Source organism: Pterocles gutturalis, unplaced genomic scaffold, assembly GCF_000699245.1.
Source record: "Pterocles gutturalis isolate BGI_N339 unplaced genomic scaffold, ASM69924v1 scaffold23018, whole genome shotgun sequence".
Lineage (NCBI taxonomy): Eukaryota > Metazoa > Chordata > Aves > Pterocliformes > Pteroclidae > Pterocles > Pterocles gutturalis.
This window is the reverse complement of record NW_010118695.1, coordinates 18,809-36,728: the sequence shown is the minus strand read 5'-3', so window position 1 is coordinate 36,728 and position 17,920 is coordinate 18,809. Positions and strand designations below refer to the sequence as shown.

The 17,920-nt window shown below is 41.8% G+C and overlaps 1 protein-coding gene across 1 annotated transcript in view; it reads right to left on the bottom strand.

The window, feature by feature from the left end:
* Nucleotides 1–306: 306 nt before the first annotated feature.
* Nucleotides 307–17,920, bottom strand: part of FER1L6 (fer-1-like family member 6) — a gene marked incomplete at its 5' end in the record, with an annotated part of 35,228 nt that continues 17,614 nt past the window's right edge. Inside the window, 8 exons of the mRNA XM_010076330.1 lie at nt 307–534; nt 4,538–4,638; nt 6,852–7,012; nt 7,345–7,586; nt 9,930–10,028; nt 12,087–12,175; nt 12,776–12,918; nt 16,762–16,922. Of these exons, the coding sequence (XP_010074632.1) occupies nt 354–534; nt 4,538–4,638; nt 6,852–7,012; nt 7,345–7,586; nt 9,930–10,028; nt 12,087–12,175; nt 12,776–12,918; nt 16,762–16,922 (1,177 nt within the window). The remainder of the gene's footprint in view (nt 535–4,537; nt 4,639–6,851; nt 7,013–7,344; nt 7,587–9,929; nt 10,029–12,086; nt 12,176–12,775; nt 12,919–16,761; nt 16,923–17,920) is intronic.

The window sequence follows — 17,920 nt, the reverse complement described above, 5'->3', positions numbered from 1 at the left end:
TTTTGCTGTTGATATGTAATAATTTGTCTGTAATAATAAATACTTGGCTGACAAATCAGTTTCTGCATAGCATTAAGGAATTTACTTTGAAACTCAGTTTTAGATGCAGAATCAAACTTTCATTGTTAATAAAGCTGCAGCAGTATGTTAATGATAATGTACATGAAGGCTGGGTCTTAACGAGCAGCCAAAGAAAACATTAAAATACTCTCAAGTTCCTCATACAAATAGTTATGTTTTCTTTTTACAAGGAATGAGATTTATTTCATGTTGATTAATTCTGTATGTCTGACTTTCATTTTTAACTGAAGTATTTTTACATGATTGGTTACAATGAGAGGCATAACCTATGCTCATACTCCAACTATCCTATGACTGATCGCACCCGGCAGCGTGTAGATGAAGAGCACCAGGAAGACAATGAGAATAAGCAGAATTATGCCAATGATGATGTACTTCTTGTAATTTCTCCAGATCAGGTGGTACAAACACTTAAAAGGATTTACGAACCAAGAGAAGGATGTGTCTGGTCGGCTAAAGTGGAAGAAACAAAAAGAGAAAAACTTTTGTAAAGGCAGATACAGCTATTTCCAAAGCTACCCCACTGCAAAATATATATTTGAATCTAAAAAGGACCTTTAACTCCTGGGAAGACACTAAAGAGTTTAGAGGCAATTTCCACGAGTTTCATGTACTGTTGTCTCACTCTTCTTTCATCCATACCTGAGCCCAAGCTCCACGCACCACTCAGAATGAAATTCCAGTTCACACTTCGTAACTTCTTCAATTTAAGGAAAGATATGGAGTTCAAAATTACAGACAAGATCATGATAAAACCTAAAGAAGAGCTGCAGACATCTTGAACTTGAGTACAAAAGCTTTCTAATCATTGCCACGATTTTAGCATTGCAAAAGGAGTAATGAGCCACTACCAAAAAGTCTGATTGCTCAGTGGTAGTAACGGTGCCATAACAGTCAGAGCCAGCTCAGGCCTGGCCTACAGCCCAAAATGGCATATTTTCAGAAGGAAATTTAAAACAGGCCTCCTGAAAACAGGAGATGAGATAAAACCCCAACATCTGCACTCCAATCCTATGTTTTTTCCAAATGTTGTCCCATGCCATATTTTCCTCCATAACCAGGAGTTTCTTCACACCATACAGCAAAGCTGACTGCATACAGAGAGGAAAACAATGTTCTCCTTAGGGAAGGTGTTGGTGTAGTCTCTCCTCTGGCATGCCACCCAGCTTGGGAGGTCACTGTGCCTCTGACTTCAACAGCCATACCCTTGTGATGGGCTGAGGCAACATCTGTCAGCTTTGTATGATGGGATGACCTGACGAGTACAGTGGTGTGGAGCAACATCAACACCCGCAAAATTGGGTGCAAGTTGTCTTTCTTATCTGATGTCACTGTAATTGTGCAGATGGTGCAGCAGTAAGGACAATGAAATCAAGACTGAGGGTCACAAAAAGCAACGGCCGTGTCTCACTCCAGAAAGCTGTTTAATGAATTTAAGCAATGTCTTAGTCTTCTGGAGAATTCAGCATTCAGCATGTGGAAGTGAATGCCAAAGTAACAAAAAGTCTGTAAATCTAAAAGGTCAACTGACTATCTTTTAATTAAAGACTGTGTTTTATACTGAGATGGCAAAGACTCAGAAATAAATCAGCAAATATGTCCTCCAGGTTAAAAGGAACTATTAAAAAAGGGATAATCTAAAGAATAAAACTTACTGAGTCACAAAATTGAATAACAAAACCATTAGTCTGCATGTTCCAACTACTTAAGAGCTTTTCATAACCTTTAAAAACAGAGGGAAAAAAGCCTCTAATTTGTTTTCTTTGCAACGTAGGCAATAGAATTGGGTACCAGTTATAGCAGTGTATTTGTTATATTAAGTGTGACTGGAAAAGCATCCTGTCTTGATTGGCACAGTTGAAGAGATGGATAACCTCATGGTGCTTTGGCCAGCAAGAAATTACACTCACTGCACCCTATTTCTCATTTGCACGTTTCTCTTTAGTTCCCAGACATTTATTCTCTGGCTACCTTTGCTCTGGTATATTAAAGAGTCTGCTACTACTGTCTAGTAGCTCCTCGAGATCCACTGCTTCTTGAAGAGAACTCATCTGAAGTACAGAAAGAGTTATCTGTTATCTATCAGTTGATTTTGACTGCTCTGCAGGTATGAACCACATATTCCATCACTTGGGGTCATTGAGCTGGTAACTTTAAGACCAGCTTTATGGAACTGAGACATGGAATGTCTTCAGCTGTTAGTTTATTTTCTTTCCAATAAGTGAGTGTTTAGCTAAAACAGTATTTACTATCCACATGCTGATCTTGCTTTAGTAACCTTAAGATCTATTTTGCCTAACTTTAAAACTTAGGTTCACAGCCTAGTCAGTCATGGGCTGTCTGCATGTGGAGAAGAAGGACCTCCTAGAGAACAATTCATCTCTTTCCCCCTCTCTCATCTTAAGATATGTGTGTTAGGTAAATGGGATGACTCCCCCACGTGAGCAGCTACAAAAGGAGCCTGAATGGCTTGCTTCTGAGATCGGCAATGTCAAGTGAGACTAGCCACACCCTAATTTTAATTTAATCGAGGCATACATCTCAATTAAGAGTACAACTGGGTTGAGCCATGTGTTGGCTGTGTATTTCATCATAAAAACCTAGATGTGGAGCCTCTCTGATTACTCAGTGCAAGATCTGGAAGAAGACACTGGTTTTGTGGCTTCTGGCTCAAAACACCTCCAGGCTGGCTGAGCAGCAGAGCACGGACCACCAGGCTAGTGACAACTTTTTGGTCCAACAGCACATTTGCAAATAAAATGCCCTTGAGGTGAGAACACAGGGAAACCTGGAGCCCCAGGATGCCTAGGGCGCATGAGGTAGGCTGGAAAAAATGAGAGAAAAATGAGACAGTGCCTTTGCACATCCTGTTGACAACCTTCTGGATATGTAATCTTTCTGTTACACATTACATGTCCTCTTAAAACTGCCTAGGCTGATTGCCTCCCACCACATGTATTGCAGACCTATCCCAGTACTCTCTCCTCTGTAAGACAGTTCTTTAGTTTCCATTTCTGGGAATCTTTCAGACAGACATCTGTCAGGCATAGCTCATCCTGCTTTTGGGTAAAGATGTTGGGTGAAATGATAGATTAAAATCTTTCCAAGGTTAATTTTCAACAAATCTCTGACACCTTTAATTTTCAGGCTAAATTTACAGCCTTTGTAGGAGTATTGGCAATTCCACCTTTATGCTGTTTTCTCCTTTTTCCTGTTTATCCTGAGATATATATCAAACAAACAAAAATAAACAGAATATACAATGATTGCCATTATGATTAGGAACTGATTTTTAGAAGTATTGATAGCAGGAAATATTACATCAATTTCATACATCATTACAATAAATTACATCAAATTTAGTAGAACAAAGTACTTGAGCCAAAATAGAAGTACTTTTTTTTTCTGAAAGCAAAAATCTCAGCTGATAATATTTTTTTTAATGTAACAAATACTGAAAGATAAAATGCTCCTTCTAGGTCATCTGCCTTTGTTAAACAATTTAAAATGCCCTCATTAAAAGTGTTATGAAAAGTAAGCATCTTTATTCTTTGATTATGAAGTACAAAAAAATATAGATTTATTGAAGTTGTATCATTCCTGTATGACCTGATTTTCATGTTAATTATGGTGACTTTATCTGCAAGTGATTAATTAATGCAAAAATAACTAGATGTATGTAGAGGTCAGTTTTTGACTGACATGTAGCAACTAAGACACCTTTAAATGTGTGCAGATAATTCTTCGAATCACAGAACCATTTAATTTGGAAAAGACTCTTAAGATTAATGAGTCCATCTGTTAACACTACCAAGTCCATCGCTAAATCATTTCTCTGAGCATCACGTCTACACATCTCTTAAATACCTCCAGGGATGGTGATTCAACAGATTCCTTGGGCAGCCTGTTCCAGTGCTTGACAACCCTCTAGGTGAAGAAATTTTTTGTAATATCCAAAATTCTTGTTTCCTAATACTAACTCTCTATCTCCTAGTGATCATATTAAAAAAAAAAATGAACATAGGAAATGTTTCATACAGTCATTTTAAAGCACTTAAACCTTAATGACTTATAGTTATCCTCTTAGCATAACAAATATAATCCACCTGATCTTTACAGGTGACCAAGCTGAGATGTTGGGTGTATGCATAAGTTATGACGGTTTAACAGGTTATTGTGTGCCAGATCAACTATGGAATGAGCCCTCATGTGAACTCTAGCTGAGGACAAATGTGCAGCAATGCAATTTATTTGACCTTCCAGAGGAAGGCATTTCAGCTAACCTGGAAGGTGCTATCAGCTATGATTGCTGGCAGCCAGGCAATGCACAAGTTGGACAAAAAGCTCAAGGTTACAGCAGGAAAGAGGAGAAAAGCCAGGAAAGGAGCAAGGAGACCTTTTCTCCATCTCCTGCTAAATGCCCCATCCCCAGCTTAATGAGTATGCTCCTACTCACTTGGGTTTTTCCAAGGGCTCAGGCTCCTTTCGAGCTTTGCCTACCGGATTCTTCTCGGCTTCTTCTGCTGTGACTAAGTGAAACTCAGCTTCCACCTTGCCCTGGATCAGAGAAATCATACATAAGCATCCAATCCTAAGTTATTATCACTAAATCACAGCAGGATTTGGCTTGTGGAGAAATTATGGAACCAGCTGAAGGTGCAGGAAATTGATTTAAAAAAATAAGATGAAGTATTTGGAGTTAAAGAGAAAGCACAAAGGAAAACCCAGGCACCAAATTCCTGACTTGTGCTCAAGGACCATGAGGAAAAAGAGGTAGAATGTTTTCTTCCAGACCCGTAGATAGATTTTCTGCTTCCTAAATGATAACATAATTAATCTGAGAAGACCTGTCTTCTATCTATCACACATCTTGGCCGAGCTGAATGGCCAAGCTGGAAGCTGCCTTGCTGACAGGGCTGAGGTGTAGTCCACCAATGGGGGGAAATTCAGCCAGTCACTGGTGATGGAGCAGTTGAGCTGTGGGGTCGCAGCTCATGAAAGGAAGACGGCTAGAAATAACATCTGTATGCAGAAAATATCATGCAGTCCTAGAGCTCTGTTCAGGTTAAAAGAACAGCAGTCCGGCAGGTGGATTCGGGGTCAATTTTCTTGACGGACGGCCAGAAGATGACACTCAGAGCTGTGACAAAAGGACAACTTTGTTCAGCACCGACTTACTGAGAATTTATAGAATTCAGAAAAGTCCTAACAGAATATAACTGCTGGTTTACTGCCTGTTTCCATTGTGACAAGCCATTAAAGCTTATTGAGTGACCAATAAAATACTACCACTTATAAAAGATCATGTCTGCTACACCTTGCAATAGAAATATGTAATCTGAGTTATTTGGACTCTTAGTATCAACTGTAACTTCTGCTATGGAAGTTAGAGCTTCCTAAATATGGGTTAAATATTTGGTTTTCCCTTGCACTCACAGGAACAAATCTGTTGATACTTCTGTCTGTGTTAGGTTACAGAGACGTTCTCTCTTCCTTGTTCATCCAGGTATGTTCTTTGGTAGTACCTCCACTATAGATTTAATTAGGCTAAAGGAAAAAAGAAATTAAGTAGGGATTTGGGAGTGGAGCCCATTCACTAAATCCATGGAAAGTACACAGTCACCTTCAATCTAAAGAAGGCAATGAACTTGAAAGATGGCACTTTTTATCAAAATATTCTTCTTGCTGGGATGGGCAGAAATATGAAGGAAGGGTGAGGTTTAGGAAAACCCTTGGAGAATCGATGAAAGTCTAGAGCAGGAGGGAGATCCCCTAGAAAAGGGCCAAAGTAGGTGAATTTGTAGAGGGCTATATAGCGGGTAGCCTGTAGCTCTTGCTCTGTGTATCCACAGGGATCTGGAGGCACCTAAAAAGACTCCAACCACACTAATCCCAGAACCAGGCTGCAGGGATGCCCAGGTTCAGGTCCAAGCTCCCAAAGTGCTCTGTAGCCATGTGAACATATTAGCTTGGGTTTTCCTTCACTAGTTCACACAGCTCTGCTTCATGCTCTGTTTCATGTAGACGTACCCCAAAGACTATCAGCTACTGGGATGAACTTCATGCCTAGGAAACAGAGGATCAGAGTTGCCTTTCATTTACACTGAGGACCCTTATACTGCTCTAACAGTACTAAGGAGCCTTAAAGACAGGGGAAAAGGAGAAGTTGTGCTAAACACTGAGAATTTTAGTGTGGCTCTAGATTATTCACAGAAAGCTGTACAACACTATGAAGAGAAGCTGCAGCAGAAAATCCTGAGATAAATGGCTAGGTACATGCCGAGTGTGATTTACAACCTGCTGCAAGCCTTGTTACACTGGAGGCTTCAGGTAAATGAAAATTTGTGTGGCAGCATTTCTATTCTTCTTAGGAGCATACTTCTGACATAACAAGTTTTGTAAAGTTTGGCAGAAGCTGCCATTGTCCTTTGCATTCCTTTATACCAATTGTATCCTGCCACTAAAACAAAACAAAAAAAACTTGGCTTAGTGAGCACACTTCAACAGGAAGAGGTGAGTGCACTCTTTCTACTTGAGATATGTCACTAACAAGGAGAATAATGGTAGACTCCAAAATCAGTTCCTTCACCCTGGTTGAAGTGAGAAATAAATAGAAAAGAAATAAATAAACAGGTGAGATTCCTGCCAGGATTTCCTCAGCAGACATAAAATTGACTAGAAACACCACCTATGGTGGTGGTTGTTCTTCAGATCCCTGCAGTGTATATCAGCTTCAGAGAAAAGCTGTTCATCTGTGGTGAGCTGCTTACCGTGAGCTCCCCAGCCTTGATGAAAGGCCACCAGCCTCTGACACGCTTCTGCTGAAATATGGAGATCTTGTCTTCACCTGCTTCCACAGCCATGCCTAGGTCACAGCTCTTGGCTGTCTTTGCTGCTCGAGGGAAGCCATTCAGGTTCAACTCAAGAGTGCCTGGAGGGAAAAGTAATGTGACAATACTCAGAGGTCAGAAAGACACGAAGGCATTCAAACAGCAGCCGCCAGGTAAGATACATGGAGCAATGCAGCAGCTTGGGCCCAAGCCTCAGAGCTGGGGCTCTCTCTCTATCATCAGCCATTCATTTATGTTGCCCTGGCAGTGTCTCATCTGAGTTCATCATTATTCCCCCTCCAAGAAATGCATAAGTTCACAATGCAGTGACAAGCAGAAGTTGGATCTCAAACACCTATTTGTACATACTTTTATAAAATACAAGTCTGGGAAAACCTCAGGTGAAGTTCAGGCAGGTCCATTGCATACTTACCCAAGAAATCATCTGAAGAGAGTCTTTCAAAGTCCCACACCTGAAGCACCAGCTCAGCAGGTATTTTGCGCTCTGTCTTTTCCAAGGAAAAGATGTTTTCTCTTTTACTAACCACCATTTGTTTCTCTGCTGGGAGATAGTGGAATGGAAACACAAAGCGCCAGTTGAAGTTGCCCTCTCCTGTCAAGGAGTTGTAATGTACATCTGTCTCCTGCTTGTCCTCTTCCAGGCCCTTTATCCACCTATGGCAAGCACATAGGGGAATACGCTGCCGTCACCAGGGGAGCTAGAGATGCGGTTGTTGTTATTCGGTTACAGGCGTGATCATTTATTAATTCCTCCCTAACCAGTATGCGGTAACACACCATTATGGACTACAACACGCAGTGACAGCCCTGGATTGGGGACCTCGGCCACCTCCCAGCCACGACACAGGTTGCAGCAATAGCCAGTGATGATCAAAAGCTGAGAGTGAGAACATGATTTTTATCTCAGTCAGACCCCAAAATACCAGTTGGCCATTTACTATTGGCCAAGACGTCTGTCTTCTTTGGGACAGGTAAAGACAGCATCAGTCATTTTTCCACTACTAATCACCCTGTATTCATGTTGTGCCACACTGATAAATTCTGTGCCAATGTCCCAAGGCTGATTTAAATGCTCAGTATTATAGTCTAATCCGTTTGAAGTTGTGGTTTGAAGGCTATAACAATGCCATAAATATGGCTGGAGAAGTCTCCCTGTTTTTTCTTGTGACTTCTTGGTTTTGCTACAGGGTGCACAACATCTGATGTGCAATGTTATCTTACAAAAGGACAACACTTTCCTAAACATAATCTTCTCTTCTGAAGAGCTCCACTGAGGTACTGATCCAGCTAGGTATGTTTCAGTTCTGAAGGTGATTTATCACAGCTTGAGTAAAGATTAGCATTTTTGCCCTGCATCCAAAGATTGGCCTTTCCCCTGCAAGCCCCATTATTTAAAAAAGAAATGGAGAAAACCAGTAACAATCACAAACATGGCACGGACCCCAGTGCAAATCCGTGCCTGGTGACGCCCTCAGTGCCATGTGCACTGCCTGAACGTAGTGAGATTTGTGTGTTCATCATTAAGGCAGAGGAGCAAAAAGTTACCTACTCCTGGCTTGCCTTGCCAGACAGCTCTGGTGTTGACGGTGATGTCCTCATGTTATCACACAGCTCAGCACAATGGCTGGCTCCCTATTTATTTCCTCGGTTTCCTCTCAGAGCTACTCTTCTACCACTCTGAAGATACTTGTTTATTGCTAAGTTGTTTATATCTGTGTGAACACCAGTGATTTCAGAGTAGCTCCTCTCAGGGAACCGCAAGGGGAGGTTTGCTCAGCCAGTGTGTGCAATAACCACACCTACTGCACGTCGGGGCCGTATGGCTGGGTTAGTGCGTGCTTCACCTGGGCTAATATCACCTTCTCCAAGGGAGTGGTACCACTCCTGGTGTCCACACAGCTTGGTCACAGCTAATGCAAGTTTCCCTGGTAAAATGCATGTGGATAAACCCTAGAAGGGTGTAAGCTGGTACCAGACTGCTCTATCCTTATCCTTGCTTAGGATTTTGTGTTATGTGCATGTGACTTTCAGAACCTGCAAAGTGGAAAACATCCTCCCTTCACTGCTCCATCAGTCCCGGTGCTCACTCCTCCAGTTCTTTGGGCCACTTGGTCATTGGCTCCAATGGATTTTTAGGGAAATTCATTTTTCCATATGCATAATGCTTTACAAATTCAGATTTTTTCCAGGGCTCTACAATGACAAAATTAATGCTGGTGTATGAATCTCACTGTATAATTATGGAAACACAGCAAGAAATCTAAGATCCGTCTCTCACCTGAAATTTTCAATACTTCCTACTGCCACTTATGCCATATATTCCCCCCACCACTGTCTGTTACCTGCATTCAAGTCCTGCTCAGAAGCAGAAAGTGCAAAGCAGTACTTTCACTCTCTCTCTTTTAATTTCATTTATGTGAAATCCTTCCCAGTTACTGATTATCCCAGTAACATCTCTGAAGCTGTGTCAGGTATTTTGTCTGCAGCAGTAAGGAGATGGAGGGGAGGAAGTGCCCACATGATGTTCCCCCCAGTATGTCCATCGTCATTCACCAATGCAGACTCCCCACATGAGGTTAGAAAATATTTCCCATAGAAATAGCCTGGAATACACTGGCTTTCTTCTTTCTAATGTGGTCATAATTCCTTTTTCCCTGATTATTTCATACCTCCCTGCATCTGTGTAAGCCCTTACAGTTCAAATTCTGTAAGAGTTAGATCTCTGTTTGCTGGACCATGGGCCTGGTTGTCTTCTCGTGTCATCTCTGCCTGAGTGGGAAGAAAGGACTAGTGCCATTTCACAGATACTCAATTTTAACAGCGGGGGGGGGAAAAAAAAAGCAGTAGTATCCAATATAGATAAGTAATTTGGTCAGGCATTTAGAGCAAAGTGCCAAGGTCACAGAAATAGCTCTGATATTCTCACAATGTAGTTTTTTGACTGATTTTGAATGAAGTATTACTTGTCCTTTCGAAGACAAGTCCTGAATAACTCACCCTTTTACATAGATATCACTTGATTTTTGCCCTGTAAAGATATTTTCATCTTCTAGAATTACATCCTGTGTATTCCAGATTATCACCCTCAGTTCATAGCTGAAAAAGAAAAAAAAAAAATTTGCATGGTTCATATCACACCAGCAAATGGTCTTCTTAAACTTTTTTTTAAATAGTCCTGTGTATACTCAAGCTCTGGTCCGACACTAATGTAAACCTCTTTCAAATCATGCTTTTATAAAGTGAGAAATGTTGTATTTGTGCAAAATTTCTAAAATAGCATCAGTCCCAGGCCCCTTCTGTTAACAAGAGAGTCTGGTGATAGAGTGGGGATGGTGGGTCCTCTGAGCTTTTGAAGCATGTCGGACGACAGCGGGGGCCACTGCCAGCTTTGGAGGGATGGAAAATTCCTTGCTTTTTATGTGCCTGTTCCCTTTTTAACTATATTCACAAAAATGCTGCAGTAAAACAAAGCAAAGCTGATATGAACAACATCATCAGAGCAGTCTCTAAAACAGTGAGCAGCTTGCTAATAAAAAACCAGAGCTCCTTGTGAGATGTTTTTCAGAAGAAACGCCTAAAAACGTTGTATTTGGTGCAATCCAGTGCATTAAAAGGGAAGAGAAGCGCTGTTTAGAGATATGTTCAGTTAAGCAAGTGCAGTCATCTTTAGAAGCAACCATAACATGAATTGAAGATTTCCCATCCTTTCCACTCTCTATATACAGACATTGATGGGGGCCATCCAAAGCTGTAGAAGCTTCAACTGAAATACAGATGTTGCAGGTGACATAAAAAATTGATACTCAAAAATTTGTGTATTCCTTGAGTCATTTTATGAACTGTTAAATAATAAAAAAAAAAAAGTATGTTTGACAACACCAACATATGATTTTTCTGATATGACATGTGTTGTATTGGAAATAGCCTCAATCTCAGGTATGAAAAAGTTTGCCTCAGAAGTTAGCAGATAACCTAGGCCATGGAGCTTTTAAGGAGACGTCAACCATGAAACCAAAGCCTCTGCACTAGCCCATGAAACATTCATCTGCAATGCTCTGTCAGATCCTTGTTCAGTTGAAGATGGTCAACAAGAAATGTTTTCACAAAGTATTTGAAATCTTATGGAGCCTGGAGCTTGTTTTGCTGCAGCAAATATACATTCCTCAGCAAAATGTGTGACTCATATTTGCATGTTTACTTTCCTTCTCATCATTAATGATTTGACAATATTTTTCCTTTATTTTGTAGACTATAAAAATGGCAGCAACATTTTGGTTTTGTGGGTATGATTAGTTTTAAGTCTTTTTGGTTTGGAAAATGCTTGTTGTTAAGGAGCTTTACAGGAAGTTCTGGTCTGAAGGAAGTAATTGCTACATAGGCTCTTATTGTTGTCAAATCTTGGCTTTTGTAAAAGGAAAAGAAAATAAACAATATTTTATTACAATGTTTCTTGTTCAGATATAAGTACTAAAAGAAAAGTACCTGATGCTGCTTCAGATGCAAAATTCTGAGGAAAGACCTTGCTAAAATATTGGAATAAAGCTGATGCAGGATGGACTGAGAACTCTGTTAGTCATTTTTGTGTTTCATTTACCAACATTCAACTAGCTTGAAGATCTATGTGTAATGTTGCATATAAAGCAGCATAAATACCCATCTGAAATTTGAGAGACAGTTGTCTCTTGTTGCTTTATGTGTTTTTTGATCTTATCTTTGAGCCATGTGCTGGAAATCCAGTAGGTGTAATACTATTGCATCAGATTAAAGACCTCAACCACGGTCAAGTATGTTATCTAGCTGTAAGAGGTAGTGAAACCAGAATCACTTCTTTCAGCTCAACGAGTGGATGACAACATCAGAATTATTAAGGGACTCTAGCCACTTGCAATCTCTATATTAAAAAGGGATATCTTTCTAAAAGAGATGTTACAACCCTTGATGCAAAAATCACCAACAGTTCTTTGAGTTGTTTAATGGAGGAGGCCAAACTAGAGGCTCGCTTTTGACTTGAAGTCATGTGAACTCAAGAACTTTTCTCAGAATCACAGAAGTTTGTTGTGGCAGATCTTTTTATAGTTCTTTCCAGACACTTAAGAAAGATTCAGTCTCTGAAGACTTATGCTACTGTGCTGGGAAGAAAGCATAGAGTATTACCCTTTGGGTTTCCTTGGTGAAATGTCCACTGGGGGCCCTGGCAGAGGCATATCTTGAGGAAACATGTCAACCCACATCTGTACTCGACCCTTGAAAAAAAAGATAAACATCTCTGTAACCCTATTTTAGAGAGTCTTTAAATGTATTTCTGACGTTGAAAACCACCACTTCCCCTGTGAGCACCAATCAGCCCACCACTTCCCCTGTGAGCACCAATCAGCTCAGTTATAGTTATCCTTTAACCATGATTTCATCTACAAATTTATGATGCAATATATTTTTTCTTATACATAGTCTATCAATCTTACAGGAATCTGGTGAAGTTGAAATTGAGCTTAACCATTGGCAACTTCAAGGTAAAAGTTCATATCAAAATAGCATATGATGAAATGAAAAAAAGAACCGAAGTCCAAATACAAGGAGAGTTTCTGTTAACTTAATAAACAAAAGTATTTAAAAGAATGAAAACATGAACTTATACCTTGTGCGATTACTGCGTGTTTAGGTAACTGGCTGTATACGTACATGTGTGACAATTTCCAGGTTGATACCATACAAAGTCTCATGTATGGTACAACACTTGGATGCCGTCTCTACAAGTTTGCGGATAGAATTAGAAACCAAAATAACTGGAGGAAAGGAAAACTGCTCCTGGGTCTACCATCACCATCATCTCTGAGCTGCTCTACCTGTTCCATGCCTGGCTTATCCTTATGGTAGAGAGGCCGAGTCTCAATGTGCTCTGGGACCAGTTTGCATCCAGCTCCAGGGATTTCTTCCCAAGCACGTAAAACCTTTAAGCAGAGATGTTCATACGATTCAACTGGCTCCTCTATAGGAAAGAGTAAAACAAGAACAGAGAGCTGAATTACAATGTTGAACCCCTTGGTAATATGTTCCATTAATTATTAAAGATGGTCATTAAAAATCTGCTTGAGTTAAAAGGAAGGTTTTATGTATCACAGCTAAGTAAAAAATGGTCTTGAAATTTAATTTAATTCTTGTAAATAAGGGTACCCACCAGGGTAACTAGAAGATTAGCACTTAGGCAGCAGTTTATCTATAAAACACAGCTAATCATTTCACTGTTACAGCTTCAGTTTCTGACAGGAAGATTGAAGAAACCTGAGAACCACTCTTTCTACAGAAAATTGCAAATGTGAGGCTTTTTGACAGCTCACAAAGAACAGAGAGACTTGGATTTTGATGGAGCTGACAGTAAATAGGCACTAGCAGATATATCTATACCTCATTTTGCCTTGTGACGGCAACAGCAAAGACCCTCCTGGAGAACTGAGTCACACCTCAAGGGAAGAGGATTGAAGTCCATGGGCAAGAACATGTCACCTTCTGACCAGCTCAGCTTGGCCACTGGAGTAAGGGATACCCCAGAGAAGGGCACCTCAAGGAAGGACCAGTGCTAGTATCGAAAATAGGATGTATATTGGAAAGCAGATAAACCCTTTTGAGCTCTTGAGTTTCTCTTTCCTTCCTTTTTGTAAGGGCTCCACACAAAAGAAATACAGACTTTTGAAGAGCTGTATCTCCTAGGTTAGGAGAGAAGTACCCAGGTGAGAAGAATGTTAAGACTTCTTTGTGTCAGCAGTTATCACTTTTCTTACTGGGTGTTGCTATCTCTGAGTTGATGACAAAAGGTTTGTTTGGTATTTAAGCAGAAGCTATTAAACCTTTCCTAATGGCTCAGAGAGTGAGGAAAACCAGGTTGGAAGGGACATCAAGGATCATCTGGTCCAATTCTTCTTGGCAAAATGCAAGGTCAGTCAGGCAGCCTCAATGGCAAGCAGAACGGATTGTCCCATGATAACCCATGTCCTCTCTCAGGCACCTTTCTGAGATTGTTGTCACCTTCCAAAAATACCTATTTCTTCTCATTGGCTACAGGTAGTCCTAGACTACCTGGGACTGGTGGTTGGACAGTTGAGACAGATGATTGCTGTAGGTCCCTTCCAACTGAACTATTCTTCTCCTCTCCTCTCCTCTCCTCTCCTCTCCTCTCCTCTCCTCTCCTCTCCTCTCAACTTATTCTTTCCCTTGCAATTTAAAGCTGGATGTAAGGCTCATGTATCATTTTCTCCACCTGTAAAGTGGAAATGGTACTGCTTCCCCTTTTCAGTACTCCTCTAAAGTTCAAATCTGTGGTCTTTCTCTGTTAGATTTATAGAACCAAATTATGACCAGCAGAGGAACACAGCAGGAAATAAAGACCCAGATGTACTTGTGAGAACAGCAATCTGGATATGAATTATGCAGAAGACTGTGCTGTAAACTATTTCTTTATAACATGTTGAAAAACTTGGGTACATAAGTACTTTGGACTTTGCCATCTGGTTCTGTATTTCCTTGCTTCTGGTTTCCATCATCTTGTCTGATGTTGTTTTGTCTGAAGCTCATTTTAGTGAAATAGAATTTTGATCAACAGATCCTGTTGCTGGTATTCACACTAAGTAATCTGCTAGTGAGGAAAACAAACAACAATACTGGAGTCATAAATGTCTCTTAGGCCAAGAAACCAAAAATGGATCAACTCTTCTCTCTTCAGCAATGCTGCTGTAACAGCCTTCCACTTGAGGTGTGAGCTGTATTTTGTAGCTGCCAAGGGGAAGTTTCTCAATGACTAATAAACACAAATAAGGGAGTAGTGGTTTCCATACACTGTCACAGTGTCCACTGCTGTCTCCAAGACCAAGACCTTTTGTTCTTGAACATCTCCATCCTCACACCTTTTTTCCTTACTGTAAGTATGAAACGGAATCATAGAGTTGTTTGGGTTGGAAGGGACCTTCAAAGATCATCTAGTCCAACTGCCCTGCCATGGGCAGGGACATCTTTCACTGATACCTCTGTCCCACTCCACCCATATTTGATACAGACACTCAGCTTCATGGTAACTTTGCCCTCTTCTTGATCTGGGAACTGTGAAACCAAGTTCTGTCCTGATCTCTGGATTCATGTACTTCATAGGCACGTGGATGTATTTGGTTTGTGTGGTAAGGTTTTGGTAGCAAGGAGGCTACAGAACTGGCTTCTGTGAGAAGCTGCTAGAAGCTTCCACTGTGACCAATAGAGCCAATGCCAGCCGGCTCCAAGATGGACCCGCTGCTGGCCAAGGCTGAGCCCATCAAAAACAGTGGTAGTGCCTCTGGGATAACATATTTAAGAAGGGGAAAAAACTGCTGCACAACAGCAGCTGGAAGAGAGGAGTGAGAATACGTGAGAGAAACAACCCTGCAGACCCCAGGGTCAGTGCAGAAGGAGGGGAGGAGGTGCTCCAGGCGCCAGAGCAGAGGTTCCCCTGCAGCCCATGGTGAAGGCCATGGTGAGGCAGCTGTGCCCCTGCAGCCATGCAGGTAACAGGGGAGCAGAGATACACCTGCAGCCTGGGGAGGACCCCATGGTGGAGCAGGTGGATGAAGCCTGAAGGAGGCTGTGACTCCGTGGGAGTGACCTACACTGGAACAGTTCATGAAGAACTGCAGCCCATGAGAAGGACCCACTTTGGAGAAATTCATGGAGGAACCTGTCTCCCATGGGACCGACCCCACACCAGAGCAGGTGAAGAGTGTGAGGAGTCCTCTCCATGAGGAGGAAGGAATGGCAGAGACAATGTGTGATGAACCGACCACAACCCCCATTCCCTGTCCCCCTGCACCGCTGCAGGGGAGGAGATAGAGAAAACCATGAGTGAAGTTGAACCTGGGAAGAAGGGAGGGGTGGGGGAAGGTGTTTTAAGATTTTGTTTTATTTCTCATGATCCTATCTGATTTGATTGACAATAAATTAAATTAATTTCCCCGAGTCAAGTTTATTTTTTCCATGACAGCAATTGTCCCTGTCCTTATCTCGACCCATGAGCCTTTCATTATATTTTCTCTTCCCTGTCCATCTGAGGAGGGGGAGCGATAGAGAGACTTGGTAGGCACCTGGTGTCTAGCCAGAATCAGCCCAGCACACTGGATTTACCCAGCGCTGTGTTCGTGCTTCAGGAGAGCAGTCAGAATGGTAATAATCAAGAGGAGGAAAAAAAAAACCAGAGGAGGAAATCCAAGTAGGACTGCCAGTAGGACTGGCAGGTAAGTGGCCTGGAACCTAACTGTGGTCAAACAGAGACTATTCTGACCTTGAATAACTCATTTCATACCTGTATTTCCCTTCCCCCTTCTCCTCAATGCCTGCGTCTGTCTACATGAGTGTTTTAGTTTAGACAGCAAATGCATTTTTGAAAAGACTCTCCCTGACTTCCCATGCTTTGATTTGCTGTGTGGAAAGGTCTCAGAGCATGAAAGCAGCACTCGTTTCAGATGAAACTAAGCCTGAAGACATGTTCCAAGAGGGTTGCCTGCACTCCAACTAATCCTGGGCACCCCATCCTTGGGACCAGGCAGGAGCTGGTCCAAAGTATCCCCCAACACCTACCATGGGGATGTCAGGCCACCAGCAATAACTGTCTCATCCTACAGATTCTCTGCAATTTAGCTACAGTAATAGCTACTATAGCCACAGTCTTCATCACCACGGTTATATGAGTATTTCAAAGTAGAGACAGGTTCCCGTAATCTGACATTAGAGTGCATCATACAACAGGGCCCCAGCTAGAGCTGGGCAGTCTCTTGGTACTGCTACAATGCAGCTGAAGAATGATGAACTACTTCATTACCATTCTCATCTTCTGTGAAGACTGTCTGCCCCTTAAAGACTTTTGTTCCTACTTGTATCTCCCCTGGTCGCATGAAGGGTCCGCTTATTCTGTAGTCCTTACACAGCTTAGTGAGGATCTCACTTGGTTTGGTTGCATCTCGCCACGCGTTGTACCCTTCTCTGCAAGGGGGGAACAGGGAGAGGAGAGAAATGGGTGAGGTTTTCCTTCAGCAAAGTTCACTGGTAAATCAGGACTTCTCCCATGTGGAGATTTGTTTCATGGGCAGCGGCCCTGATGTCTGCTCAGCCAAACTTTCCCTTTGAACTGCTCGGCACTGCTTCTTACTTGAGACATCCCCTCTGCCTGCTCAGGTCCTGGGGCCAATCACTGTTTTATTTTAAAAAATAGAAGTTGATGCAGTTTTACCCGCAGCTTTACCCACAGCTTAGGTAAAGTGGCCCAGGCATCAGCATGTTCCCCAAGAGGGGAAGGACCAGAGCTAGTTCCCTGTTTTACCTAAAGGATTCAAGTCTACACGTTCTACCTCCAGGATGCTATTTAAGGAAGAAGCATTCTGTTGCCCCAACATGCAGAAGAGAAACTGGGATTATCTTGGAACCTGGAACAAGAACATAAAAAACCCATCATACTGGAGACTGAGTTGGCAAGGGAACTCTTGGGGTTTGGTCTGTACTCCTGGATTGCTTTTTTCACTTTATCCATCCTTTGTTTGTAGATAAACTAGCAAACAAAATAGGAGAAGAAACCCAAACCCTCATCTCCCAGGTTAGTGTCCCACCCCAGGGCAATGGAGTTATTGTAATTTGACTTTGTCTACATTTGACTTTCTGTGCATCTTTGTGCCCAGTGTCCTTGAGAGTATAGCCATACAACAGAGACCAGGAGCTCAGCACCACTACCCTGCCACCAGCCCAGTTCTGCTCCCGCTTCCCCTGGTGCCGTGCCAGTCCCACTGTCTCTGCTGCAGTCACTCCAGTTGCAGCTGAATAATGGAGAGCAGAGCAGAGCCCTCTCATAACTTCTCTGACAGATTGTTTTCCATTTGCCCTTTATGCCTGTCCAAAGGCAGTTTGTCAAGCAGGTAGGTTATGCATTAGCTGTTTACTATCTAAAATACTTGGTGAACAAGCAGTTTTATTAATTTTAAAATGCCCTC